Here is a 26,179-nt window from a genome sequence, read left to right on the forward strand (position 1 = left end):
TATACTTTTAACGAAAACTATTTGTACAACTTTTAAAGACCTCTTCCATTAACATGGAGGCAACCTCGCATACATAAATTGCGTTTGAAGTTAAATAAGAAAAAATAAGAATGTAATTGAACATCACTCAAAGTTAATATAGTTTGCCCCTGACAACGGAATTTGATTTACTTTTTCTTGTTGTATCTGCAGACACATGTATACCTGCCCTGACGATCACAGTTCCAACAAAAGTATCTCTTTATAAATTCAAGAGCATGCTAATCAAGAGATTTATGGAATTCTGTAGTACTCACCTTGGTACCGTACGAGTGCGAAGATGAAAGAGACCCAAATTCTAAGTAATGATGAATAATTCATCCTGGAATTTTAAAAAGAAAAAGGAAAAAAAAATCCCCAGCTTGCCAGAGTAAATAGAACACCAGGTGTGTCTGGTGGCAAATCCCAAGACACATCACAACCATCATAGAATAAATTCACATAACAACATCAACAGTTCTGCGTCAGGTCGAAATTCCCCAAATGCCGGCAGATCCTCCCAAGTTCAATGTTTCATGAACAAATTAAACTCCCTCCCTCCTCCCCCGCACCAGGAGAAGCCAGTTTGGAAGTATAACAAGACAATCCAAATTGTCAGGAAATTATATGGAATCGATGAGGGTGGCCAAGAGTAAAGGAGACCCATCTATCCTGCGGCTGTGAAGCACGAGAAATAGGACCAGAGTCTAAAGATGCAGGTCCTGTGTTGTGTCTCTAGAATAAACATGCACCCTCTCTAAGACCTGGCTCTCCTGATGTTTAAAACAGTTTTCAATCAAGATCAAACGAAAGTCGATTACAGCACAATGTGTTTCTGCAATTACGAGGATTTAGGGTTTTGCCATCGCCTTCTCTACAGGATGGAGCCAATCCATTATTTTGGAGGACTACCCAGATTCACAGGTAATGTAAGACTGTCCACCGACTTTCCATAGTGAAATGAAGGACAGCCACTTTGGTCATAAAAAGGAACCACGCTGGGGATCGCTCCTTGGAATTACAATAAAAATAGAAGCTGGGACGCAGTGAGTAATTAGTTCCGGCAAATTAATTAAAGAAGGAACATCACAAAAGTGAATTCATTTCATCTTAGTTACGATCAGTTGAACTGGCGGCTTTACCCTCTGTCAGGAGCGTGGATGGTCTGTGCCGCTCTGTATATGTTTGAGATGCAAACGTATACATGAGCTCCAAGTTCTGCCTACATCTGTGGGAGAACCAAGTACGGGAAGGGGGGCCAGGGAGACCATGCAGTTTGCTCACAACAGAATTCTCAAAAATAAAAACCCTCCTCGTATTATTGGAAGCTATTGCAATTCAGCCAAATTTTCTTGGAAAATCAGTGGATTTACCCTGGGAGAATTTTATTGTAAATCTTCACTATCTGGCAGACCCATTGAGATCTCAAGCACATAATAAATATTAGTCCATTTGCTAAAATGGTAGTAAGCCCAGCAGAGATCACCCGTAGCTATAGCACAGTGAGATGCCGTGCAAGGTGAAGACTTGAGCCCTTAGGGAGACAGTTCAGAGAGCAGTAAGGAGGACGCATTTAAGTATTTGTATTTATGAGAAAATGTCACTAACCTGTTCTGCAGAGACTGGAGGAACTGTCAGAAATATTAAGCCAACTCTTGGTAAACCAGGCAAAAATTAGGTAAAACAAGAATTCATGTCAGTTCTCCCCTACTTGCTGCCAATAATTTCTGATTCCTGAAATGATGTCTGAATGCCCTCCTCGTAAAACCAAAAATTCAGTTAGTCCTGCGCTAGAGTCAGATAAGTGTTGGGTTGCAATCAAGTTTTTTTCTATTGATTAAGGAAAAGAAAATCTAGAGATCAGTTTCAGGATTGTGTAGAGAGGTTCTTTTCCTGAAAAACTAGACCTTTCTTTCCCCCTCTTAAAAAAAAAAAGAAAAAAAAAGTAGATTCAGATGGAAATGTCAGGTACTTGGAGCTGAAACCTTGGTCCTTTCTGATCAGAATCACTTTGCACTGAAAAACACAAAAAGAAACCCCCCCCTTCTACCTTTGTGCCCAAAAAAAAAAAAAAAAAGGCAACTGTATAATGTTACAGAATTAGCATCCACCAGCATGGGATTAGAACTGCAAACAAAGCTGCTGCTTCTAACATTTAAATGAAGTTGGTTGTCTACTAACGTCTTTTTTTTTTGTCTCTGATTTTGAACGGTTGCCACAGATAGGCTCTACTCTGGTTTTTTCACAGGTATGCGTCAAGTATTTAAAGGCACTTTCTCAAACTTTTCTAGGTTTTATGCCTTCCCTTTTCTCTCTGACATGCCAGTGTGTAGCCTGATAGGGCCAGAGTATGTTCCTGTAAACCCCAAGGAGGTAACCAGTGCAAGCCATGCTCTTTCACCAGGAAAAAAAAAAAACAAACTGTTTCCTGAAAACCTCCAATGATACCCCGGGAGGGTCCTCAGAGGGAGAAGGGGGTGGCAGGTGCCTCCTGATGAAAATTTGTGGTAAGTGAATCATTTAGGAGGCATTGGGAGCCAAGTAAAGACATGTTACATCTGATACAGATTGAAGAAGTCTGCCTAAAGGCATAAAGTAAGTCAAAATATTCAAAAACTCCTCCAGATTTTTCTCTGACCAGACATTTAAATGCCCATTGTATGAAAAACTGTAATTTCAGTTTTGAGCAAGTTGTTCTGAAATGATTGAGAGTGCTTGGGGAACTAATATTTTAGTCTGCCTTATTCAGCATTTTCCCCCAAACACATGATAATTTAGTAGGTTGTGCACATTAAACCTACTCTATCTCTACTATTATGAATTTTCCAGGTAGATTTACTTACAGATGTCAAAGGACTATTTACATCCAAAAGGCACATGTCTACATAACAGAACATCTAACTTTTGGGGCGCTGATTTAAAATAAAATTAAATGCGAATCCAAGACCGCCTAGAAAAGCATTCTCCTTGCCTTGTCTGTACTAAGGCTTTACTCCTGTAGTCAACCTAAATGTCTTAAAGCAAAAGACTTGGTTGTATTTGAAAAACTACTCGTGGCATTATAATTGCCTTGGTTTTCTTTCTTCATGCACTCAAGGATATTTATATCTTGGTCCTTTTGACCCCTATTAAATGCATCCTTAAGGCAGGACTGGGAGAAATGCCATCTGGGCATAACCAAATATATGAGACGGTAGTGTAAGTGAGTCAGAGTGACTTTGAGAATCTGGGTGCAGGCTGGTGCCCGCTGCTTGAGGAGAGACTGGCCTGGCTTATCACTGGTTGGGCTGGGAAGCTGGTCAGTGTGTGTGTGTTCTGGATGTCCGCTCAACGGTCACAGACAGGAGAATGACAAAAGTCTCCTTTTCTGCCATGTCACATCGGCAGAAGGGCTGGTTTTGTTGAAGGTGAGAAGTGGGTGAAGATTTTTGACAAGATGTAGACCTAAGGTGGCGGTGGGGAGGGGTGGCTCGGAGCTCGTAACCCAAGATGTGTGTGCTTTGCAAAGGCGGCAAAAGACCGATGCTGCTTTTCAGATAAGAGGAAAGATGCCTCCAATAAAACCAAAAAATGTAACTCCCTGAAAACAAGGGGGAGGGAACTTATGTGCTGACTGTTTTGTTTTGTCTTATATTTCCTAGGTTTCCGGTGCCTGTTCTGTGAAAGAGTTCGTCAGCTTTGAGCCAGTGGGAATGGATGGAGTGAGAAGTGTGGTTGGCCATCAGCGGCCAACTGTTAGCTCCTTTGGACTCACCTCAGTGGAGGAGCCAAGGGCACACTCTTCCTGGGGCAGCCCCCCAGCCAGTGACTGGGGCGGTGGTGGAACAATAGTCTAGAACGTTCCATCCAAAGCAAGCCTTCTCTAATGGGCAGTTTTGCTCTAGAGAGCCTAGTGGAGCTGACAAAGACTACAGGGGCTTAACAGAGGCAGCTCTAGTATGCCAAAATCAGAACCCAACTGGAAAAAGCTTATATATGTATATTAAATGTATTCTATATATAATTGCATATATAGAATTGACTATATGTATGTACTACAGGTACATACATATATGTATGTGCATGTGTGATGGCATTATCTGGGTAAATACCCCCAAAGATTTTGACTCTCCAGGTTTCTCAAGACAGACATGTCCCACTCTACCTCATTAAGAGCTAACATTTCTCCCAGCACTGGGAGGATTCACTCTCCCCAGAAGCTGCTCCCATCTCCTCTTCTGACTGCCAGGCCTATAATCAATGTCCAGTGGCAGCATAATCCAGCCAGGGAGATGCTGGGCCTGAGGAAGGAAAGGGACCACACCCTGAAGGAGCTGTGGGACCTACCAGCACATCCTCGCACGGGATGGGGAAGGGGAATATCTATGGGACTGGATTGTGAGGGTGCTCAGTCGAGGAGTCTGGGCCATAACAGAAGAAAGGAAAGTTTTATGGACTTGGAGGCACTTTCTAGGTATACAGACCTTAACATTCAAGGAGCCCGGGGTTAAGCAAACTCAGTGCTAGGCCAGCTCCTGGAAGCCTGGAAACAAAGTGATGGCCCACACTGGATGATGCTGAAATGTCTGAATTACTGTAGCAGATGGTAGAAGGGATGAAATGCCCAGAGAAGTGAAAATGCTGGATCAGATACATTGCGTGAGTCTGGGAGACCCATCAAATGATCATGTCCCAAGGGAAGGCCCAGAGGACAGACACATCCTCTACCAAAGCTGGCAGTAATACACTGGTGAGAGAAGCACCAGCATCACTAAGAAAATCAGTGGTGGCTCCCTTCTGCAGTCCCGGGTTGATGGCAGGAGAGGTGATCATACAACTTGGCTACCTGATAGCAGTGGAGAAGATGGGCCCCTGAAATCATGGAGACCAGGGGGCAGCACTCTACTGCCTGAAGCGAAGGGAGTCGTAATCTTCAAAGTGACCAAGAAGATCACAGTGGCAGCCAAGAGGGCCTGATCCATAGAGAGCTAAGGAGATGATTAATGGAGCATGGCATTCCAGAGCAAAGTAGATGAGCAGCTGACAAGGGGATTGCTTACTATATATAATCCAAAAAGTACAAAAATTGTTGATCAAGAGACCGAAGGCAATTATTTCCCCACCCCCAAAATGTTTGATCCCTTGCTCAGTTGGTGGATCTGAGTCAGTTTTCAAATCTGGATCCCGTACACTAAAAAAGTAACCAGGTTCCCAAAGAGAAGGACCCTTCAACACCATGACAAGTATGTGTGGTAATGATTCTCCCACTCCTTCCCCCAAAGACCTCTGGCCATTTACTCTATAGGGACTGTAGAAAGATGTAAGGAGAATGCCTACATAACTGGAGGACTGCGGGACAAGGGTTTGAGTTAATATTGATACCCAAAGACCCTGGTAGAGTGGGAACACCTAGGGCCCAGGAAAAAAAAGTGGTTCTGGCCAAGTCCAGCTTATCGTGAGTCCACAGGGGCTACAGACCACCTGGATGTCATTTTCCAAGTCCCAATATGTGATTGGGATTGATGTACTTTGCCCATTGGGCCCTTTGTCATTAGTGTAAGAGCCATCATAGCAAGGACAGAAGTGGATCTCCCCACTCCAGCTAAGGTAGCAAATACAAGAGCACTGCATCAGGGGTCGGAGAAGGATAGTAAAGATCAGCTCACTCTTAGAGAGCAAGGGTGGTGGACTCAATCATATTCCATTTAGCTGGCCAGGATGGATCCTGAAGAATGACTCTTGACTTCTGCAAGTTCGACCAAGCAGTAGTGCTAACTTACAGCTGCTGTGCTAACATAGTGTCTTTGCTACAGCTGATTAACGTCAATTCAGGTACATGGTATGTGGCTATTCATTTGGCAAATACATTTTTTTTTCCTGTTTGAATCAGAAACGAGAATCAGAAGTAGTTCACATCCAAATGGGCCAGATAGCAATATACATGTATAGTTTTGTCCTGGGGCTGAGATATGGACTATTTGGATCTTATAGAACATCACCTTGAGTCATTACTCCGGTACCATCAAGCTGACTGGGCAAAATGAGCAAGAGAAGGCTATAGCCAAGAGGCCTTGGGAAGACACATGTGCTCCAAAAGATGGGAGATAAATCCCTCAAAGATTCAGGGCTAGTCCCTCAGTAAAATTTTTAGGAATCCCGTAGTCAGGGACATGCTGGGGCCTCTCCAAAGTAAAAGACAAATTACTGTATCTTGCAACCTCCTTAGAAAGAAATTCTTCCTTTTTTCTTGGTTTCCTTGGGTTCTGGAGGCCACACATTCCACACCTAGGAAAACTACTCCAGCCCCCATTCCAGGTGATATGAAATTCTGTCAACTTTGACTTAGGCTGAGAGCGGAACGAGCTTTCTGCTGTAGCGCTAGGCTTAAATGCAAGTGACCTTGACACTTGGGTCATATGTTTGGTAGACCCTTTGTTGGAGATGTCAGTGGTGGAAAAAAAGACAAAATGGGGAGTCTCTTGCAAACCCTAGTGGGAGAACCAGAGCACAGTCACCCAGAGTTTTAGAGCAAGGTCATGCTATCTGTAGCAAAGAATAACCACATTTCCTGAAAACCCACTCCTGGCATGTAACTGGGCCCATGATGGAACATTTGACCAAGATATGTGACCATGTGTCCAGAACTTCCCATCATGACCTGGGTCCTATTGGACCAAGTCATAAAGTCAGGGGGATCCAACAGCAGTCTATCATAAGATGGAAATGGTAAATCTGGGACTGGCAATGGCGAGCTGCCTGACTACGCAGCACAGACTCCACACCACCTGCCATGGCTGCACCACACCCCCTGAACCCAAATGACACATATGGCTATATGTGGGGTGGGGGGTGCACATGATGAGCTGAAAGAGGAAGGAAGATCCTAAACTTGGCGTATAGATGACTCAGCTTGGTGAGCGTATGCAAGCCTAAAGCAGATGGTGGCTGTTACAGCCTCACTCAGGGGTAGCTTTGAAACAATGGTAAGGGGACATCGTCCTAATGTGTGGAACTTGTGGTAATATATCTTGTTGCATACTTTGTGTCAAAGGTGAAGTGTTCTGAGGTTACACAACCTTGCAGGAAGTGGTGAATCAAATAGCTAGCTAGATAATGACCTGGAAGAAAAATGCTTGGAAAATGAGTGATGAGGAGGTCTGGAGTAAACATGTGGATAGACAGATGGGAATGGACACGAAGTGGGAAGATCTTTGCATGATATGGCGACACCTGCAAAAAAAAACCCCAGCATCCACTACCGAAGAGGGACTCAACAACCAAGAAGACAAAAACCACTCCTGACTATACCAGGAGTGCCTGGGTAGCTCAGTTGTTGGGTGTCTGCCTTCAGCTCAGGTCATGATCCTGGGGTCCTGGGATGGAGCTCAGCATCAGGCTCCCTGCTCGACGGGAAGCCTGCTTCTCCCTTTCCCACTCCCCCTGCTTGTGTTCCCTCTCTCGCTGTGTCTCTTTGTCAAATAAATAAATAAAATCTTTTTAAAAATGACTATATCAATTGCTGTGAGGCAGCCTCTATCAGTGCTGGTACGATGGAGACACGCTGGAAGTGACCACACAGCAGGGACGGAGGTTAGGAATAGGCCCAGTGGCATGAACTCCCATTTAGCAAGGCTGGCCTAGCTTCTGTTGCCTCTGAGCATACAACCTGCCAATCACTGAGACTAAAGCTAAGCCCGCTACATGTCTCTGTTCCTTGGGGAGACCAGCTGGCCCCCTGGAGGCAAAATGACTGCATTGGAGGGGCCAGTAGTTCCTTCCCCCAGGAATGGACCTCTACTCCGCGTTATGGGTTGGCTTTCCTGCCCACAGAACCTCAGCCATTACCATTAATAAAAGGCTTGTAGAATGCCTGATCCATAGGCACAGAACTGCATGCAAAATAACATTGGACTAGGGAACCCACTTTATAGAAAGGGGATGCGAGTGTGGCCCGTGACTATAGGATCCACTGGCGGGAGCACAAATGCCATGACACAGAAGATGCCACCTGCTCCAGCACTGAGAGGAAAGGTCGAAGGAGCAGGGGAGCCACCGGCTTGGAGATGATGCTGAGAGGATGGGTACTGCCCTCCAGCGTACTGCCCATGTATTGAGTCAGGGTCGTATGAGGCAGCGCCCCCTGGAGGAAGAAGAATACATGGGTCGGGAACCAACGTGTGGAAGCCAGGGTGGTCCGGCTTGCCACTACTCCCAATGATTACTAAGGGACTTTGTGCTGCCCATCCTCATCTCTGGGTTGTGCAGACTGACTTCCTGGTCCCCAGGAGGGCACACTTTCACCGGGGGACACAGCGAGAGTCCCAAGGAGCTCTAAGCTATGGCAGCGATGCTGCTTGGGCACTTGGGCTCTTTGTTCAGAGACTAGCAGGAATGAAGATGGGCTACCATCCTGTTAGGGGTCATTGCCCCGAGGAGCAGGAGGAGATGGGGCTGCTATGACATGACAGATTCAAGGGATAATGTGTATACAGCTCAGGTGGCCCGTTTTGGTGGCTCTTCGTACTCCCCTGCCTAAGTCTGAGCAGCATATGTTCTCCAGGGCCTCAGACTACTTAGGAATTAGGGCTTGGGAGAAACCACTAAGTAAACACTGAGAGCAGCAGGGGGATGGCTCAGGTGATAAGATGACAGCGGAAGCAGGAGACAATGGTTACCAGTTGTGACCCTGAAATCAATTGCAGTGACATGGGCTATAGTCCATTCCCCTAACCGCTCTCTTCTAAGGTTCCACACAGGAAAAGAGGGCCACCAGAGAGTGAGAGGAGGTGGCCCTCATCATGGAGAGTGGAATCTACACATTGCATGGAGTGGTCTGTGGTAGATACAAAGGTGCACTGCTCAGATCCGCCTTCGAGAAAGGAATGCTCTCCTGCCACAAAGAGTAGGGTAGGCTGACAGCTTCCGGCCATTGGCTCTTTCAGTATTTACATCAGTTTCAAGCTGAAGTTATGTTCTTGTTGTGTTTCCCCAAGTGATGACTGAGAAAAGTGTTGGTCAGGGGCCCCAGGCAGGACTCCTCTTTGCCCCAGAGCACCATACTGAGTTGGCAGACTGTCAGGTCTACAGCATGGTCTGTGCCCCTCCTGTCCAATCATCCTTCCCCTTCACTTTCACACAGGTTCCTCCCCAATAAGCCTTCTGCAGTCCTAACTCTACTTTGGCATCTGCTTCCCAGAGAAGTGAATCTCGGATGCTGGTGCTTTGAATAAATTTACAAGCCCTCTGCAACAGAACATTTTGCTCCATTGTATAATCTGCCATGGAGGTTCCAGATATTTCTGTAGTGTAGTTGTTTCTATCCCTTAACCACTGATTCAATGACGTTCGATTTCCTAGATATAGTTCAATAAGGCGGTTACATCTAAGGCTATACTTACATTCTCCCTGAAAAATGGTAGTTATTCATAGCAGGATCCTTGAGATGGAGGAGTTGATGCGGAAGCAGTTATGCTCCTGAAGACTTCTCCTAAACAGTAAAGACATTCAGAATGAAATGATTCTGAAGGGCATCACGTCTGGATGTTTGCTTCTAAGCCTTGGAATCCTCCGTCTTAGATATCTAGATTAACTTTCATAAATTGGGATGCTCATGTACTCTGTTGGATTTTCATCTTTTCTGAATTAAAAACATTTTAAATTTAATGGAAGTATAGTTAACATATATTAAGTTAGGTTCTGGTGTGCAACATTGTGATTCAACTGTTATACACATTATAAAATGCTCAGCACGATAATAAGAGTATTACAATATTCTTGACTGTATTCCCTGTGCTGTACTTTCAATCTCTGTGACTTATTTATTTTATAATTGAATGTGTGTACTTCCTAATCACCTTCACCCATTTCATCCTCCCCCTCTCCTTTGGCAACCACCAGTTTGTTCTCTGTATTTATTTATTTGATTTTAAAGATGCCATTTATTTATTTGAGACAGAGAGAGAGAGAGAACATGAGCAGGGGAAGAGACAGAGGGAGAGGGACAAGCAGACTCCCCACTGAGCAGGGAGCCTGATGCGGGACTCGAACCTAGAACCCTAGGGTCACGACCTGAGTGGAAGGCAGACGCTTAACTGACTGGGCCACCCGGGCATCCCTGTTGACTGTATTTATGAGTCTGTTTCTGTCTCTCTGCTGTTGTTGTTGCTAGTTTTCTTTTTTTTTAAGATTGCACCTGTAAGTGAAATCATATGGTATTTGTCTTTCTCTGTCTTATTTCACTTAGTATAACATCCTCTAAGTCTATTCATGCGGTCATGAATGGCAAACTTTCCCTTTTTATGGTTTAGTAATATTCCACTGTGTATAGACACCACCTCTTCTCTGTTCATTCATCTATCAATGGGCATTTGAGTTGCTTTCTTATCTTGGCTATTGTGAATAATGCTGTAATAAACATATGTCTTTTTTAATTAGTGTTTTTGTTTTGTTTGGGTAAACACTCAGAAGTGGAATTACTGAATCATATGGTAGCTCTATTTTTAGTTTTCTGAGGAAGCCCCATACTGCTTTCCAGAGTGGCTGCACCAGTTTGCCTTCCCACCAACAGTGCATTTTCTCCACATTCTCACCAACCTTTGTTATTTCTTGTCTTTTGGATATAAGCCATTCAGTTTTGTTTCTTATAAAAAGTAAACAAAGCCAAAACAAAACCTGATGTAAAAATTATTTCTAAATTTTTTCATATATATTAGTATCATGGTGATAATCACTTAACTGCAAGCTGAAAATATCGGGAGCCCAAATTGTACACAAATGACCTGGAACCTGTTTTTTAAATAATTGATGTTATTTGCCTTTAAGTAGTATTTCTTTTTGGGCTGGTCTTATTCATTCTAGATATTGAGCTTGGACTAAGCTAAAAAAAATATGGCTTAATTCTAAGAAAAATGGCATTGGCTCTTTGAAAACCACATTGAATGACACTCACTAATGTTCATTAACTAATCAGCAAGATTCTCTAGATATAAGATCTAATAAAAGATGGTCATCTCTGAAATCTAAACAAGCACTCCAAGATATTTTCTGAAAGCGACTTTAGTATCTGTATCTAGCCAAGGAGTTTGGAATAGTTAATTCTAAGGAGACCCATATAACCAAAAAAGCTCACAATGGGCATTATTCTAACATCCTTGCCAGCACATTAGCGACAGAGCTGGAAGGGGGGCGGGCAGACACACTATATTCCCCATTCACCATGTAGTACCGAATAGTTCCTCTGAAAGAATTGCACTGATCTGTGAGAAGCAGCTCTGATCAAAGCTTCCTGTGGACAATAAGCAGAGGGTATCAGGGCTATTAATCCATCACTTTTCAAGAGCACTCAGCTGAAACAAATGCTCATACATTGTTAAGGATAAATAATACATATACCTTTTCCTGCAGAGGTGAAATCTCACCAATGATTAAAAATTAGATTCCAGAGGAAAGATGGCTCATAAGACAGACGATGTGCATGGCTCATGCAAATGTGTAATGCGTTGAATTCTGGTGCCTCGCTTTGCATGCCTAACTGGGGAGAACCCTATCTTGCTTACACAAACCAGGAATCATATATCAAGAACAAGATCAGTAAAGTCTTTGCGCAGGGATGTGACATATAGTAAAGCCAGGGGGAAAAAGTTCTTTTTAGGTATCTCTAATGGAGAATAATTTGGCAATATCTACCAAAATTACAAACACTTTGGCCTTTTCATCCAGCAATCCCACTTCTAAAAATGTATTCTATAGATTCATTTCAAGTATGTAAGAGAACATATGCTGTTTACTGCAGCAAACTGAACATAGTAAATAAAAGAGAGGGAGAGTTAGAGGGAGGGAGACAGAGAAAGAGAAAGGAAGAGGGAAAACTCAAATGTCTATCAATGAGGGTTGAGCCAAACAAATTATAAATTATGTCTATAAATGGAATATTATATATTATACTGCAAACAAAGGACAGCGTGATTCCCAATGTACTGCTACAGAGATCTCCAAGATACGTTTCAAGTGAAAAAAGGTGCGTATTAGTGTATAATATGCTAACTTTGCTGTATAAAAGGGGAACAAGATATATTATTTGCTATTATTTGTGTAAACTCTGGAAAGACACATAAGAAAAAGAAACGAATAAAAGTAAAGGACAGGGAGTTAGAGTGGGATTTTCTAATGTATGCCATCTTTATGTTGTCTGATTTTTGAACCATGTGAGTATTTTCTATTTAGAAAATAGATTCAAGTGTTTTTTGAAGAGACTTCTTTTTTTGTAAACAAATTGAAAATCAAACCAAATTTTAACACAGCCAAAGCAATTCATAATGGCCTGTTTCTACTCCTCGATAGTAGAGTAGAGCTTACATCTGCCCTCCAATGTATCAGATATTTCAGAAAACATTTTTTCTCTTCTCTCTGTATTTTTTTATGTCTGCCTCCTCTCATTCTCATTTATTTAACACCTTAATTGTATTACTTACAGCGACGACAGAGCATCCAAGGATGAAGTCTATGTAGGAATTGACAAACTGAAATCGCATTGTAATTTTTGGCTATTAATTGCAGAACATAACAGATAGCCTGTGCCCTCTATTTTGTAAGCAATATTTATATTCTTCACAAGGCGCTCCCTTACATTCTAAGGAGAAACAATAGCAGCGACAGCCTCATCCTTTCCTGGAACAAAACCTTTGCAACAGGTTGCGTTCAACTATAAACATTTTTTTTCCTTGATAACACCTGTTTTCAGTCCACTTAAACACTGTTGCCTCTTTGATGGAAGTCGGAGTCCAAAACGAGTGACCTCTCGTACCTTTGTTTACTGCAACGAAGTTTTAAGGTTCTAGAATGTCCTCAGGTTAAAAACCAAATTCTTACTTTTCTTGCCTCATATTACTGTTTCACTTATTGTTGTCAATGGCGCCCATCACAAATGTCCAATGACCTGTCAGAGGGACAGGGAGGACAATAGGGTACACACCAACTGTCATCTCACAATTCTTGACAGGGCATGGGGACAAATTCCAATTGGGATTCAGAGCCATTGGCCACATCAGTGCTGTTGTTACAGAGCAAATCAACTTAGCAGATGGGTATTGTGGAACATCTCTTCTTAATGAAACGTAAAGACTGACAATAAAGGTGTGTGTGTGTGCATGTGTGTGTGTGTGCATGAGTGTGGAGGGTAATGGAGAACTTTAGCAGCAAGCATTACATAGTATCTGTTAAATGCACGGATCCCACAGCCAGATTCCTTGGGTTTGGATCCTGGCTCTGTTAACCAACTGGGTGGCTTTTGGCCAGTTACTTAACCTATCTGTGTGCCACTCTCTTCACGAGTAAGAACATGGGGATAACAACAGTGCTAACCTCATAGGGATGTCATGAAGATCAAATATAGGTGAAGCATCTAGTATGGGTCCTAGTTGATAATAAATGTTCATTATTCGAGTTTAGAAGAAACGTGAGAAAGAAGCGTGGTAAGCTCGGACATAGGGTTGGCAAGGATTCATACAAGCAACTCTGTCCACTTACGGCTCTCCTTCCTCCTGGGTTATGAGTTTGTTAGTCCCCTCTTAATAGCTGTGCCTTCAAATAGAGTGCAAGCAAATTATTCAGGTGCCTAAGCCACATCGGAGAAAAGTCTAAGACAAAACATTGAACGGTTATTAGTATTCTTATTTTAAGAACTGATTTCCTTTCGTTAGTTTGCGCTATTGGGATCAATTATTATTCAGGCCACTGCTTCAGTGTTTTGAAATATGGTTGTAAAAATGCCACTGACTCAGCAGAATAATGCTAAACTGTAAAAAAGTTGCGTTGTTCTCTTTAGTTCAGAGTAAGGTGGGAGGCTAGCATGAGAACCTCTCCTATTTATTATATTCATATATATGACAAATATATATATTTGAACATTTTAATAAATGTTTGTTAAACAAAAAAAGCTAAAGATTTCCAGTGTTAGTCTCAAATTTTTGAAGGAGAGGAATAAAAAAGATTCACCATATTTTAAGGAGTTACAGTATGGTATGTTATTCCTTTCAGGGATTAACTCAGTTCCTAAATCCTGGTGATATTAAAAAGTTAAAAGTAGATGGGGGTGCCTGGGTATCAGTCGGTTAAGTGTCTGCCTTCAGCTCAGATAGTGTTCCTAGGGTCCTGGGATGGAGCCTCGAGTCCTGTCTCCCTGCTCGATGAGGACCCTGCTTCTCCCTCTGCCACTGCCTCTCTCTGAGGAATAAATAAAATCTTAAAAAAGAGCTAAAAGTATAAGAAATGACCTATGGGTTTTAAAAGTTAACTGGCTGAATTTGAGCTCTGAACTTCTAAGTTGGAGACCAGAGATAACTAACTTCCTTTCCAGAGGAGAGTTGGAAAGAGAAAGTGACTTCATTTCTCAAAGTTTAACTTTCTTGACTTACATGCATCCTAGTAACTAGTGGGAGTCCCAGTATCTTTCAGCCCAGTGGGTACTGGATGTCTTGACATATGTCTACCTTGCAAGTATACTCGGAGAAGCTCACAATAAATATTAACTAAATAGCATTTAGTATAGAAGTTGAAAGTATATTCTTTGAAATTTAAGTAAGAGGCAGAAATATTTAAACAGATTGTGATACTCACACCCTTCTGGAACACTGAGAGAGAAGTTAATGGACTCTGTCTTCTATATACAGAAATAAAGTACAGTTCTTGGACCATCATTCTTGATATAAGGTTAACTCATTACAGCTTACCAAGAAATTATCGATAAGTGGATAGAGTTCAAGTGTCCAAAACTCGAATTCTCACAGAAAATTATTTTCTGAAGACAAAAAAGTGTCGCTTGAAAGAAATTTAAGTGCATCCAATTGAGGTTTTCATCCTTACTCAAAAAAGAGGATGCCAGTTATCTTAAAGGGAGGACTTTATCCTTAAAAGGACAATAAGGGAGTATCAAGTACATGTTAGAAGTATAAGAATTTGCTAACACAAAAGCAATGACACGCTTCTTACAATCTTTGTTTTATAGCTTTCATTTCTAAATGGCAAAATTCCAATGAAATTTCTCAAAATGGTCCAATTCTTCCCCACTTTGGCCAGTTCCCCACAGTACTCAACCACAGCAGTGATGTCGACCTTTGACTATATAAAAATAAGCATGTATCTTGACCCCAGAACTCCAGAAAAAAATCAGAACACAAAGAGAAAGTGGACTTGGATTTTTAATTTTTTTAAAGATTATCTATATATATATATTAATAAAAAGTGCAAAGAATAGACCTTCATGTTTAAATTATATTCTAAAATAAAATATATATTTCCATTAGCTGCAGGAGACAACTGGCAAGTAAAGAGCCTGAGAGAGCCCAGTCCCTCTCCATCACTACAATGGACATATTATATAGTAAGGAAGCACCTATGAAAAATAGAGTGTTCACAACACATCTGGTAACACAGATAGCTTCTGGGTGTACTGGAAAGCAGTTTGTTTGCGTTTTCAATCTAACATGAAATGAAGGGAAAAATCAAATTCATAAACAGAAATGACATCGCTTAGAACAATCTATTATTTTGTATTCCTGTTTTATATGCCGTAGGGCCTAGCACTTGCCACGGAGCAGGTTGCGCTCACACGTGCACTGGGAAGAGCCATCGGCGGCGTGCCTCAAATGGGGTCAGCTCCTTGTGCGCCCAGAGTTCTGTGCTTGGGACACCGCTGACTTAGCAACGCAGCCGAAACACCTGTTGAGGACTGAACTTGCATTTCTTTAAGTGAACGAAATCTTAGCACAAAGCATCGCAACATGTGGCTCTGTTACACATAGCTCATGTTTTGGGCTTCTTTTCACCCACGGGTCTTAAAAGAAACAAGGTGTTGGGGGATATCCACTGCTTTCTTATGTGTTTATGGACATGGTGGCAATAGGTTGCAGAAACAAAAGAAACTTTTAATAATAATAATTTAAAAAAAAAAGACACAGGACTCTAAACTTTTTTTTCCCCTCCTTTAAAGCAATCTGAGCTATTTCAACAATTCCATTTCGAAAGCCCATTTCATTGTGGCTTCAGCAGCTACATGTGGGCACAGAGGATCCCTTGGTTTTGATCTGGCTTTCTTCTGTGACTCCTTTCCTTTTTCTCCACTGAAAAGAATTTCTATTTTAAAAAAGATATGTTCTATACACTGTGCCTGCAGAGACCTATCTGTAATACTGGCTCGGACAGCGTCTTGCCTTAATGCCAGGAACGGGCTCTTGCTGCATGTGGAGGAAGTCAATATTAAAATACAGAGAAGCTGCTGCCATCGATGATGCATAGCTTTGAGACTCAAACGTCCACGGTCTCTTGTCTCCTCTTTTTTGGCCTGTTACAAAAATAATTTGGGTTACAAGGTGTCTACACAGCACCGATTTTATTTCAAAAGCAGCATCTTTACTCAGCTGCCGAAATAAATCTACAAGTACACATGCTCAAATAGCTTTTCTCTTTTACTTCTGTTCTGCAGCTCTGAAAGACCGGTCATTGCATTAGACTTTGTCTCAATCAAAAATTGTTCAGCAATTATTAAAACCATCAATTACGATGCCCTAAAAATACCCACTGAATTAGATGAGAAGTTCCCCTGACATGCAACTGTATAATAGAGGAATTAGGCCTGCAGTTGATGGACACTGTGTTCTGTCATAACAGAAGGAACAGGTCTCTAATAGTAAAAAAGCATTTCATAAAACTTTTGTCATATATAAAATATCTTATTAATTGTGACCATTCCACTTATGATTAAAGCACAACCCAAGTGTTTGCTCTGCCTTCTGCTGTGGGACAGTCAGGGGTCATACAACCTCAAAAAATAAAAGAGTGCATCTGTTTCCCAGGCTGACAAAAGTGACGGGCTCAGTTACACAGTCTCTCTCTCAAACTTGCCTGCACTCATGCGCACATACACAAAGCACCCACAGTTTTTATCTTCATGACACCGTTGCCGCACTTTTTTCCCACTTCCAAAAATCTGTCAGGAAAATGTGATTGCAAAATAATTAATTCTTGTCTCTACCCAGCCTGGATCTCCATCGCTCATTCTTGCGATTTTGAAAGATCAAGTCTGCAGCAGAAGGAGAATAGGCTTCATTCATCTTTCACAAACCCTTTGGTTTCCACCTTTAATGTTACAGTGGATGTAGACTTGACTCAGTAGGACTGGGTCAAAGGCTTTATAGATACTGAACCTGAAGTGCATTAAGAGAATAAATAGGAAAAATATAAAAAGTAGCAATAATAATCACAACTCTGCAGATGTGAAGAATTTACAAGAGTTACCTAAAAACTTCATAAGAAATTAAAGGATTTTGTAGGAGTGGTGGAATCCTATAACAAAGGTCAAAAGGTCAAATGCAATCAGATAATGATTACATTCTTAGAAAAATACTTCATGTGCACATCACCTGCCCTTAGTGATGCCAAGCCTTCCCCAAGCCTCCCATCTGTAAATATGGTGGACCAAGAAAGACATCTATCACAGAAAGGGGTTACCCTGTTTAATGAAGGACTACAAGAACAAATGCAAAGATTTCAGGGCAGGTGAGGAACTAGCTTTTAAAGAAAAGTGCTTTAAATATGCTTCTGCGAAAAATATGACTTGGAGGCAATTCTGAAGTTTTGACACTTAGACTTTACTCATAGATTAGGCAGAGTTGTTCTTTGGGAGGGGCAACTAAGTTGAAATGCAAAACAAAAAGAAGGGTCCAATTATGACATCACAGAATCCCAGGGAAGAACTGGGAATCAGAACTCCCTTTGATTAAGATTTCCCACTTTTAATGCAAAGTGTAAGAGCCAGGGCTTCAAATGACGACACGGGCAGGGAAATCACAACATTCTTCCTCCTGGATGGCTTGACTTTTCTCCCACTCTACTACCTCACACATGCCACGGACAGTTGGCTAGCTAATTCCCAGCTCTCCCGGCATGTATATCCATTATTCAGTTGGGCTCTTCAGAAAGTCAGGCCTCTATTCCCAACAGTTTAAAGTAATGAGAAAGACAGCTAGAGATGAGGAAGTACATTCGACAAGCAAAAATCAAACGACTGTGGCATGTGACACACTTTGTGTTATGGAAGTGAGGGTGGACGTCATCTGTGCGGGACACTGAAATGGACGTGGTTACACACAAAGGGCCCAGGCTGCTCTGCCCAAGCCACCAGGACAGCAGTGAGTCTTCCTGGAGTTTTAACTCTCTGTCTTCAAGATCCTAACAGAGTTACAGGTTCTCACAGAATACCTGAGTTCAGAATCAGGTTGAAAAATGCCTAAAACACTAAAATTATTTCAGAAGGGAGAAATGAAAAAATTGTCCACACTGAGAAATGAGAAGTACTTATGGACAGGATTACAACTATTAGGTGAACACGTGCTGACACGTCAAAATGAAAAACTGAACCACAACAGGAAAGGAGGGAGAGAGGGAAGGACAACGGAAGAACTGGGGGAGAGAAGTGCTGGCCCTTCCTGTCAAGATCCCTGCACCTGATTTCAATCCCACAAGTTATCCTTCTGGGGGGAGGACACACGGCTCATGCTATCTTCACAAATATACCTAAATGGTCATGATAACCAAGTGGTAGACGCAGCCCAGTGAACACAGTAAGAAGTCGGCGATTTCTTGGTCATCTTTCACAAGGGAGGGCACAGGGACTGGAGATGTGGCCAATTCTGCTGGCTGAGCTGAAGAAATCTGTGGTAGAAAATACCAAAAACAGCCCCCTCCCCATCCTAGGGGGAAAAAAATATACAAACCCCCCCCGAAACCCAAACAAAACGAAACAAAACAACCTTCTCCCTCCTAAAGAAAACCACATTGGAAACAAATGCCCTGCAAGAAGTCCTTATGTATGTGTTTTTTACAAGGCTGGTCGAGGTTATTTTGTTTTGGATTCCACATAAATTTTATCTCCATCCCTAATGCCAAAAGAATGCAGTGCCCGAGAGCTGTACTTCATTTCCTCTGGGCCAAAGGGTGCTTCATGATCAAAATAGTAGAGAAGCATGTTGCTTGTGGGTAACTGCACTAGAGTTTTTAATTGTTTCTTTAGTTCTGCAACTGTTTGGTCCAGACGAATGCTCATTTCTTCCACCTGATCGTTAAAGTGGACTTCTACTTTAGCACTGCTCTGTGGTCTTAGGTCCACTTCTGCCAAAGGCTCCAACTTCCCGTATTTTGTAATCAGTTCATGATACCTAGAAGGATAAAAAACAAAACAAAACAAAACAGTGTCAGCTTAAGCCACTGGCACACGAACTATGAACTTCTTCAGAACTCCAGTGAGCAACACGGCTACAATCCTATTCTAATATCATCTACATCCACCTATCTGCCTGACGAACTAGCTGTGTATCTGTGATGGGATACGGTTGCCCTTTTGCGGCCACAATAACACCACATCCTTGTGGATAGGAGAAGAATCTGTCCTAAAGATGGTCACCATGCCTGCTGTTTATTGTTACAGAAGAATAGATTTAGGGAGAAAAGGAAAACTTAGAAAAGCAGACAAAAGGATTACAGAGAGAAGTCTAATCACTCTGTAGAACTTGCTTTCTTGGGTGTCATCATCAAGGGCATATATTTAAGCACACGTTCCTTGGTGACAGATGGGAAGATGGAAAGAGGCCAGTTTCTGACCACCAGAGAAAATAATTTACAAACCACAACAAAAAAATCCAGTTGTATGTGAGCTGTTAATCCAGGTTTTTCAGTGATTTTTGTTTGAATGTTCAGCGTAGTCTCACTGGCTATAAAGAAGGTCTTTGCGGAAGAGTCAAGAATACATTCTTGAGGGATACCTCAGTGTCTCAGTCGGTTGAGTGTCTGACTCTTGATTTCTGTTCAGGTCATGATCTCAGGATCATGATCTCAGGGCCATCAGACTGAGTTCCCTGTTGGGCTCCATGCTGGGTGGCGAAGGCTGCTTGAGATTCCTTCTCCCCTTCTCCCTCTGCCTGACCCCCCACCACTCTCTCTCTCTCTCAAATAAATAAATAAACCTTAAAAAAAAAAAGAATAAATTCTTGTGAAAAACTTGTAAATGGCAAATGAGGAATACAAGTTCCTTGACTGAGGCAGGAATAAAGAGCAGAAGCTATCAAGAGGAAAGTGAGTTATAGAGGTGAAACTTGGGCCCATAAGGTCAAGTTTCCCATGTGGAAAATCCTGTCTCCACTGCCAGTCTTTTTACTGATTTTACTAAAGTCTGGTTTTACTGAGGAAGTTGAGCAATTTTCTACAAATCAGAGAAGGAAAAAATGATCAAAAGACCCGATAACAGCTTTATTATAACCAAGAAATCCTGAGGTTAATGCAGGATCAGAATACAGTGGTCATGTAAGATTATTCCCCCACCCTATTTTTGGCTTTAACTCAGTTAAGTCAGTGTTAAAAGGTTGGTAGGAATATTAAAGACGGAGTAGGACATGTGTGGGTAAGCATGGAGGTAACCATTTTCATTAAAGGGAATAACAGTATATGGTAAAATAGTACTGGCTTTGGAGTCAGAAGATCTGACTTCAGAGTATTGACTCCATCTTATAATTAGCTGTGTGACTCATCAAATCGATCTCTTTGTATCTCAGTTTTCTCATTAGTAAAACTGGGATTAAAAAGTCTGCCCTCCCTACTTTATAAAATAGTCAAGAGAATTATATAACATAATAGATGAACAAGTAATTTGTAAATAAAAAATAAACACTACATTCCTATTCTGGAATTTACATTATTAAAATACACATACCCCTTTAGAAAACAAATGATTGAAATCTATTTGGAGCTTCTTGGAAACGATGGTGCTATGATGAAACAGATTACAGAATCTTCTCTCGAAACTTGTGTCAAAAACAGTATTTCTTAAAAGGATAAAAACATCACCACCAGCAACTAACAAAGAAAGAGAGGGAATAAGCTTATGGCGATAGGCTTTATTTAAAAGGAACCAATGGCAGTGTACTAGGTGGTTCTGTTAAGCAAAGATCCTAATTCAACACCCAGAATTCATTATGGAGGAAGAAGATAAAGAGCTAACTCTTGAGTGTGCTAACACTTCCCAATTTAGAGAAAATTGGGCTGAAGTGCTAAGGAGTGAGCCCCAGGAAGCCTGAGGAAATACTTTGGGGACTAGAAACATCCAGGATGTCAGGATCTTAGCAAAGGCAAACAAAACAAGGCCAAACAAACAAAAAGCAAAACTACCAAAACCTCAAATTTTCCAAATTTTCCAAACTGAAGAAGTAAAATGATTCCAACTCTAAGGGTATCTTTCCCTATGCACATCTCCTACTATATGCTCTTAAACAAGTGAAACTAGGCTATGATAATTTCACAAAATCTTAGAAAAGACAGCAGAACCCAAGGGGTCAAATAAAAGCTGAACCCAACTCCAGAGATATTTTCCCTTCAGACTACAGAAAAGTCCAATTGTAATACCCCGGCTCTCAAACTCTGCCTCAGAGGAACAAAAGAAACAATGGTGAAGGGGTCAAGGAGAGTTTACTTATACTATGTTTCAGTAAAGAGATGGTCTGGAGAGAGGTGCCCACTTTTAAGCATAAGCAAAGAGATACAAAATGGCAACTAAGCACAGACCACAGCAAAAGGAATAAAAGAAACACACAGTGAGTAAAATGCAGAGGCAGAACTCAATCTGAAAGAAAAAATAACTGAAGACAAGGGGTCTAGAACTTATTAAGTGCATGAATATAATAAAACAAGAGCTCAAAGAGAAATGACCAACAGAAGGAGATGAAAAGAAAGATTGCAGAGCCAGTGAAACAAATTGAGAAGCAAAACAATGCCATTGCTGACCAAATAAATAAATTAGGAAGCATGACCCAGGAATATTATACCTCACCAAGTTTTGTTTAGAAAGAAATTTAAAAGGCAACTATTCTGAAACAAGAAGAACTTAGGAAATAGAGCAGCCATGCGTCCTTCTGAAAAAGATAAATACTGCTCAACAATGAGTTTAAGAACCAGTGCTAAGCCCTAAATCAATTTAAATATAAATCTAAAACTTACAATAATAATTATATAATTATAGACTTATTTATATTTGGCACTATGGTAAACTGAATTAATCTCAACCATAAATATATCTGTACACAAAATTATGACCCACAGGCAGAAACTGGCCTACTTGATACAACTGGCCTAGTCCATCTACAAATTAGATTACCTATAAATTAGGAAACTAAGGTCCCATAGTTTTCTCAAAATCAACACATCCAGAAACAATTCGTTGTTACTCCTAATCTTTTCTGGTCTTTTTATGTCAGTAAATGGCATGAAGAATGATCTACTCGTCCTAGGCAGTAGCTGGACAGTCATCCTGATTCCTTCCTAGCTCTCTTTCCCATCTCTCTAATTCAATAACCTGGAGTGCTAGAACATTCTGTGGAGGAGCTTCCCCAGGACCTGTTCCAGCCTCCTCTGGAATGCCTCCCTCCCGTACTGCTGAGACTGGGAAGATAAAAATGGCATTTTGCACACTCGTTTGCAGGTGAGATTTGGCTTCTATCACTTACATTCAGCAGCCCTGGGGATAAATAGAATGGATCTAGGAGATGGTGTGGGCACACTTTGGGTATAGGCTCCCTAATTACCCAACTGCAGTTCAAACACTGTTCCTAGAGTTAACACCCTTGGCAGGAGTTTGCTGAACCCCCAGATCACAGTTAAGCTGCTGTGATTCAGCACCAGGGACAGCAGCTTCAGGAGTACCATAGGCAGCAGTGCCATTGGTGGGTCAGTTCTGCAGTAGCATTTTAAGGCAATCCTAGAGACACAGCCCTTCCAAAAATTTTTGTTCAACACCCATTCCCTGTATTAAACCCCTTTCTTCTTCTTCTTCTTCTTTTTTAAGATTTTATTTATTTATTTGCTAGAGATCACAAGCAGGCAGAGAGGCAGGCGGGGGGGGGGTGGTGGGGGGAAGCAGGCTCCCTGCTGAGCAGAGAGCCCAATGCGGGGCTTGATCCCAGGACCCTGGGATCATGACCTGAGCTGAAGGCAGAGGCTTTAACCCACTGAGCCACTCAGGCACCCCAAACCCCTTTCTTCTTAACATAGCTAGCATGACTTCTATTATCTATAACCAAATCCCAAATGATACTCCTTCCAAAGATTTCCTATAACTTTAGGGTGGCTCCAAACTGACCCTTGTCTATATTACAGCCAGTGACTGTTATAAAACACCAATATGACCACATCACCCCTCTACTGAAAACCATACAAAGCCCATCAGAATAAAGCCTGAACTCTTTATCATGATTGTGGAAGGCAGAATTTTGGCCCCCCACAATCTTCATTCCCTGGTGCTCTTCTCAAGATTGTATTATATTCTACTGCATTATTGACCTTAAGATAGGGAGAGTCGCTGAATGTGACTAATCTAATCATACAAACTGTTAAAAGTAGAGAAGCTTCCCCAGGCAGCAGCAGAAGAGGAAGTCAGAGAGCTTCTAAGCATGAGAGAACTTGTTATATCATTGCTGGCTTGAAGACAAAGGTGGCCACATGGAAAGCAGGAGAAAGTACAGAATTCTGCCACCATCCTGAATGAGACTACAAGGTGATTCTTCGCCAGAGCCTTCAATAATGAACACAGCCCTGCTAACCCCTTGATTTTGGCCCTGTGGGACCCTAAGCAGAGAACCCAGTTAAGCCACATTGTACCCACACTTCTGACCCACAGAAACTATAACATAATAAGTAGGTATTGTTTTAAACCACTACATTTAGGGTAATTTGTTACAGCAGCAATAGAAAACGAAGTGACTGTAAAAGGCCCTTCATTATTTGGTTCCTTCACAACTTTGCATCCCTATTTTGTACCATAAACATGACCACTTCTGCACCTGCCTTTCCACTTGCTTAAACCTTAAAAATCAATGTTTATTTATTAATTTGCATATAAAGCCAATAGACTTTTATATATGGATAAAAGTTTTGATATGGGCTATAATAAATACTCATTTTTATTCTATAAAAATTCTTTATTCTATAAAAATGAAGGAAAATAACCTCATTGTGTATCACTACACACACTAAATATGCTCCCTTAAAAGTTAAATAAGTAAAAAGAATGACTTTTATTTTTGGAGGGTGGGAGGGACAGAGGGACAGGGAGAGAGAGAATCTTAAGTAGACCTGACAGGGAACTTGATCTCAAACCCCAAGATCATGACCTGAGCCAAAACTAAGAGTTGGACATTTAACCAACTGAGTCACCCAAGAGCCCCTAAAAAGTATGAAAGTACGATTTTAATCTCCATTTTCTTATTTTGTATTATCTTTAAGCAGGGCAAATCAGTAAATCAGGTATTTTATTCATTATTCAACAGTCCATCCAAACTGAACTATAGCTGCAAACTTGGTTTTATCTGAGCTTTTATCATCAGCTCCAAAGCTATAGTCTTGAGAGGTAAATAGCTTCTAATGATTATTCTTTAAAATGAATAATCTTGATTTATATTAATATTCTCAGTCAGTACTTCTACCTGAGAACAGAAGTACTGATTGAGAATATTAAACACCATTCCACCATGACCTTCTAATAGAAAATGACCAATCACAAGAGAAATAAAATTTACTGCACACAGCATAAAGACCAACATGACCACATGAGCAACTGAGAATGATAAATGGAAACCAAACACTAGGTACAACCTTGGAAGACACGACCACAGGCAAATTGGCATTGTGCTTTTTTCTTTCTTCCTATTAAAGAAAAACACCCACTGAGAGAACAGCTTCTTCCAATTTCAAGAGTCTTTGAATCACGAGCAGTTAGAAAACAGCCTCCTGGTAAAGTGCGGTTGAAGATGGCCCTGACCAAGGGGGGAATGGAGCCAACCTCAGTGGAGTGAGAGCAGCTCCACCTCCAGGGCCCACAGGCACGCCTTCACACACGAGGGGCTCCGGGGCCACGGCACACCTGCCTAATGTGATACACACATGAGCAGATTCCAGTAGCACGACAGTCAGGCTGGGAGATGTGCACCCCTTCTTCCTTTAGCCCACTGTCATTCTTGATTCCCAAGATACCTGAGAGCATTTCTTCAGTCACAATTCAGTCACAGGTCTATGACTCCAGAATAAATGAAGACTTGACACACTACTTAGACTGCAATTTCCTATCATAAATCTTAGTCCGAGGGCGAACTTAGAATAAAACCTAAAACTCAAAGATGGATGGAGACAAAAGATAACTCATTCTCAGCTCTGACTAGCCTTATAAACTAAGTCATACAAACAGGAAATATTTTACAGAATATTTAGGAAACTGGAAAACTGAAGTAAGCTTAGACCAGGGGCTTTAGACAGCACAAAAATTTTTGTATTTGGATTTCATATTTTCATTTCCATAAAAGGTAGAGCTACAGTCTCAAGGAACATCCAAGAGAAAAGTGATGGGCTTTACATTTTATGCATGTGCCTATACCACAATGGGATTAGTATGTAGCTCTTACAACTGCCTAGAGGTATACTCAAAGGTGGCTTCTGTAGTAGCTAACAATTCTGTTAATCCATTGTTCCTCAAATGCAGACCCATATTGAACCAACCAGAGTCTTTATTTTAAATAACACTATCTAATTCCAAAATAAATCCCTAATAGATACATCTCTCTCTTTAAGGAATGTGACAATGAAACATGAGAAATCTCTGATAGTTCATTTGTTTTGGCTGAACAAAATCACTTAAGTATAACTAGAAGAAAAACATTCACAGTGTGGAGATTCCTCAAGAAATTAAAAACAGAACTTCCCTATGACCCTGCAATTGCACTACTGGGTATTTACCCTAAAGATACAGATTAAAGATAAAAGAAGGGCCATCTGGACCCCAATGTTTATAGCAGCAATGGCCATGGTCGCCAAACTGTGGAAAGAACCAAGATGCCCTTCAACGGACGAATGGATAAGGAAGATGTGGTCCATATACACTATGGAGTATTATGCCTCCATCAGAAAGGATGAATACGCAACTTTTGTAGCAACATGGACGGGACTGGAAGAGATTTGCTGAGTGAAATAAGTCAAGCAGAGAGAGTCAATTATCATATGGTTTCACTTATTTGTGGAACATAACAAATAGCATGGAGGACATGGGGAGTTAGGAGAAGGGAGTTGGGGGAAATTGGAAGGGGAGGTGAACAATGAGAGA

At 41.4% G+C, this 26,179-nt stretch overlaps 2 protein-coding genes across 2 annotated transcripts in view; both read right to left on the bottom strand.

Moving 5' to 3' along the window:
- LOC111153919 (tectorin alpha) overlaps positions 1 to 360 on the bottom strand; it is a 67,241-nt gene extending 66,881 nt beyond the window's left edge. Inside the window, exon 1 of the mRNA XM_022513232.1 lies at positions 297 to 360. Within this exon, the coding sequence (XP_022368940.1) occupies positions 297 to 360 (64 nt within the window). The remainder of the gene's footprint in view (positions 1 to 296) is intronic.
- A 15,779-nt stretch (positions 361 to 16,139) lies between these two features.
- LOC111153826 (tubulin folding cofactor E like) overlaps positions 16,140 to 26,179 on the bottom strand; it is a 74,255-nt gene continuing 64,215 nt past the window's right edge. The window contains exon 9 of the mRNA XM_022513082.1: positions 16,140 to 19,205. Within this exon, the coding sequence (XP_022368790.1) occupies positions 18,887 to 19,205 (319 nt within the window). The 3' untranslated portion in view covers positions 16,140 to 18,886. The remainder of the gene's footprint in view (positions 19,206 to 26,179) is intronic.

This window comes from Enhydra lutris, unplaced genomic scaffold, assembly GCF_002288905.1.
Source record: "Enhydra lutris kenyoni isolate GAN:26980312 unplaced genomic scaffold, ASM228890v2 scaffoldscaffold34, whole genome shotgun sequence".
Taxonomy (NCBI): domain Eukaryota; kingdom Metazoa; phylum Chordata; class Mammalia; order Carnivora; family Mustelidae; genus Enhydra; species Enhydra lutris.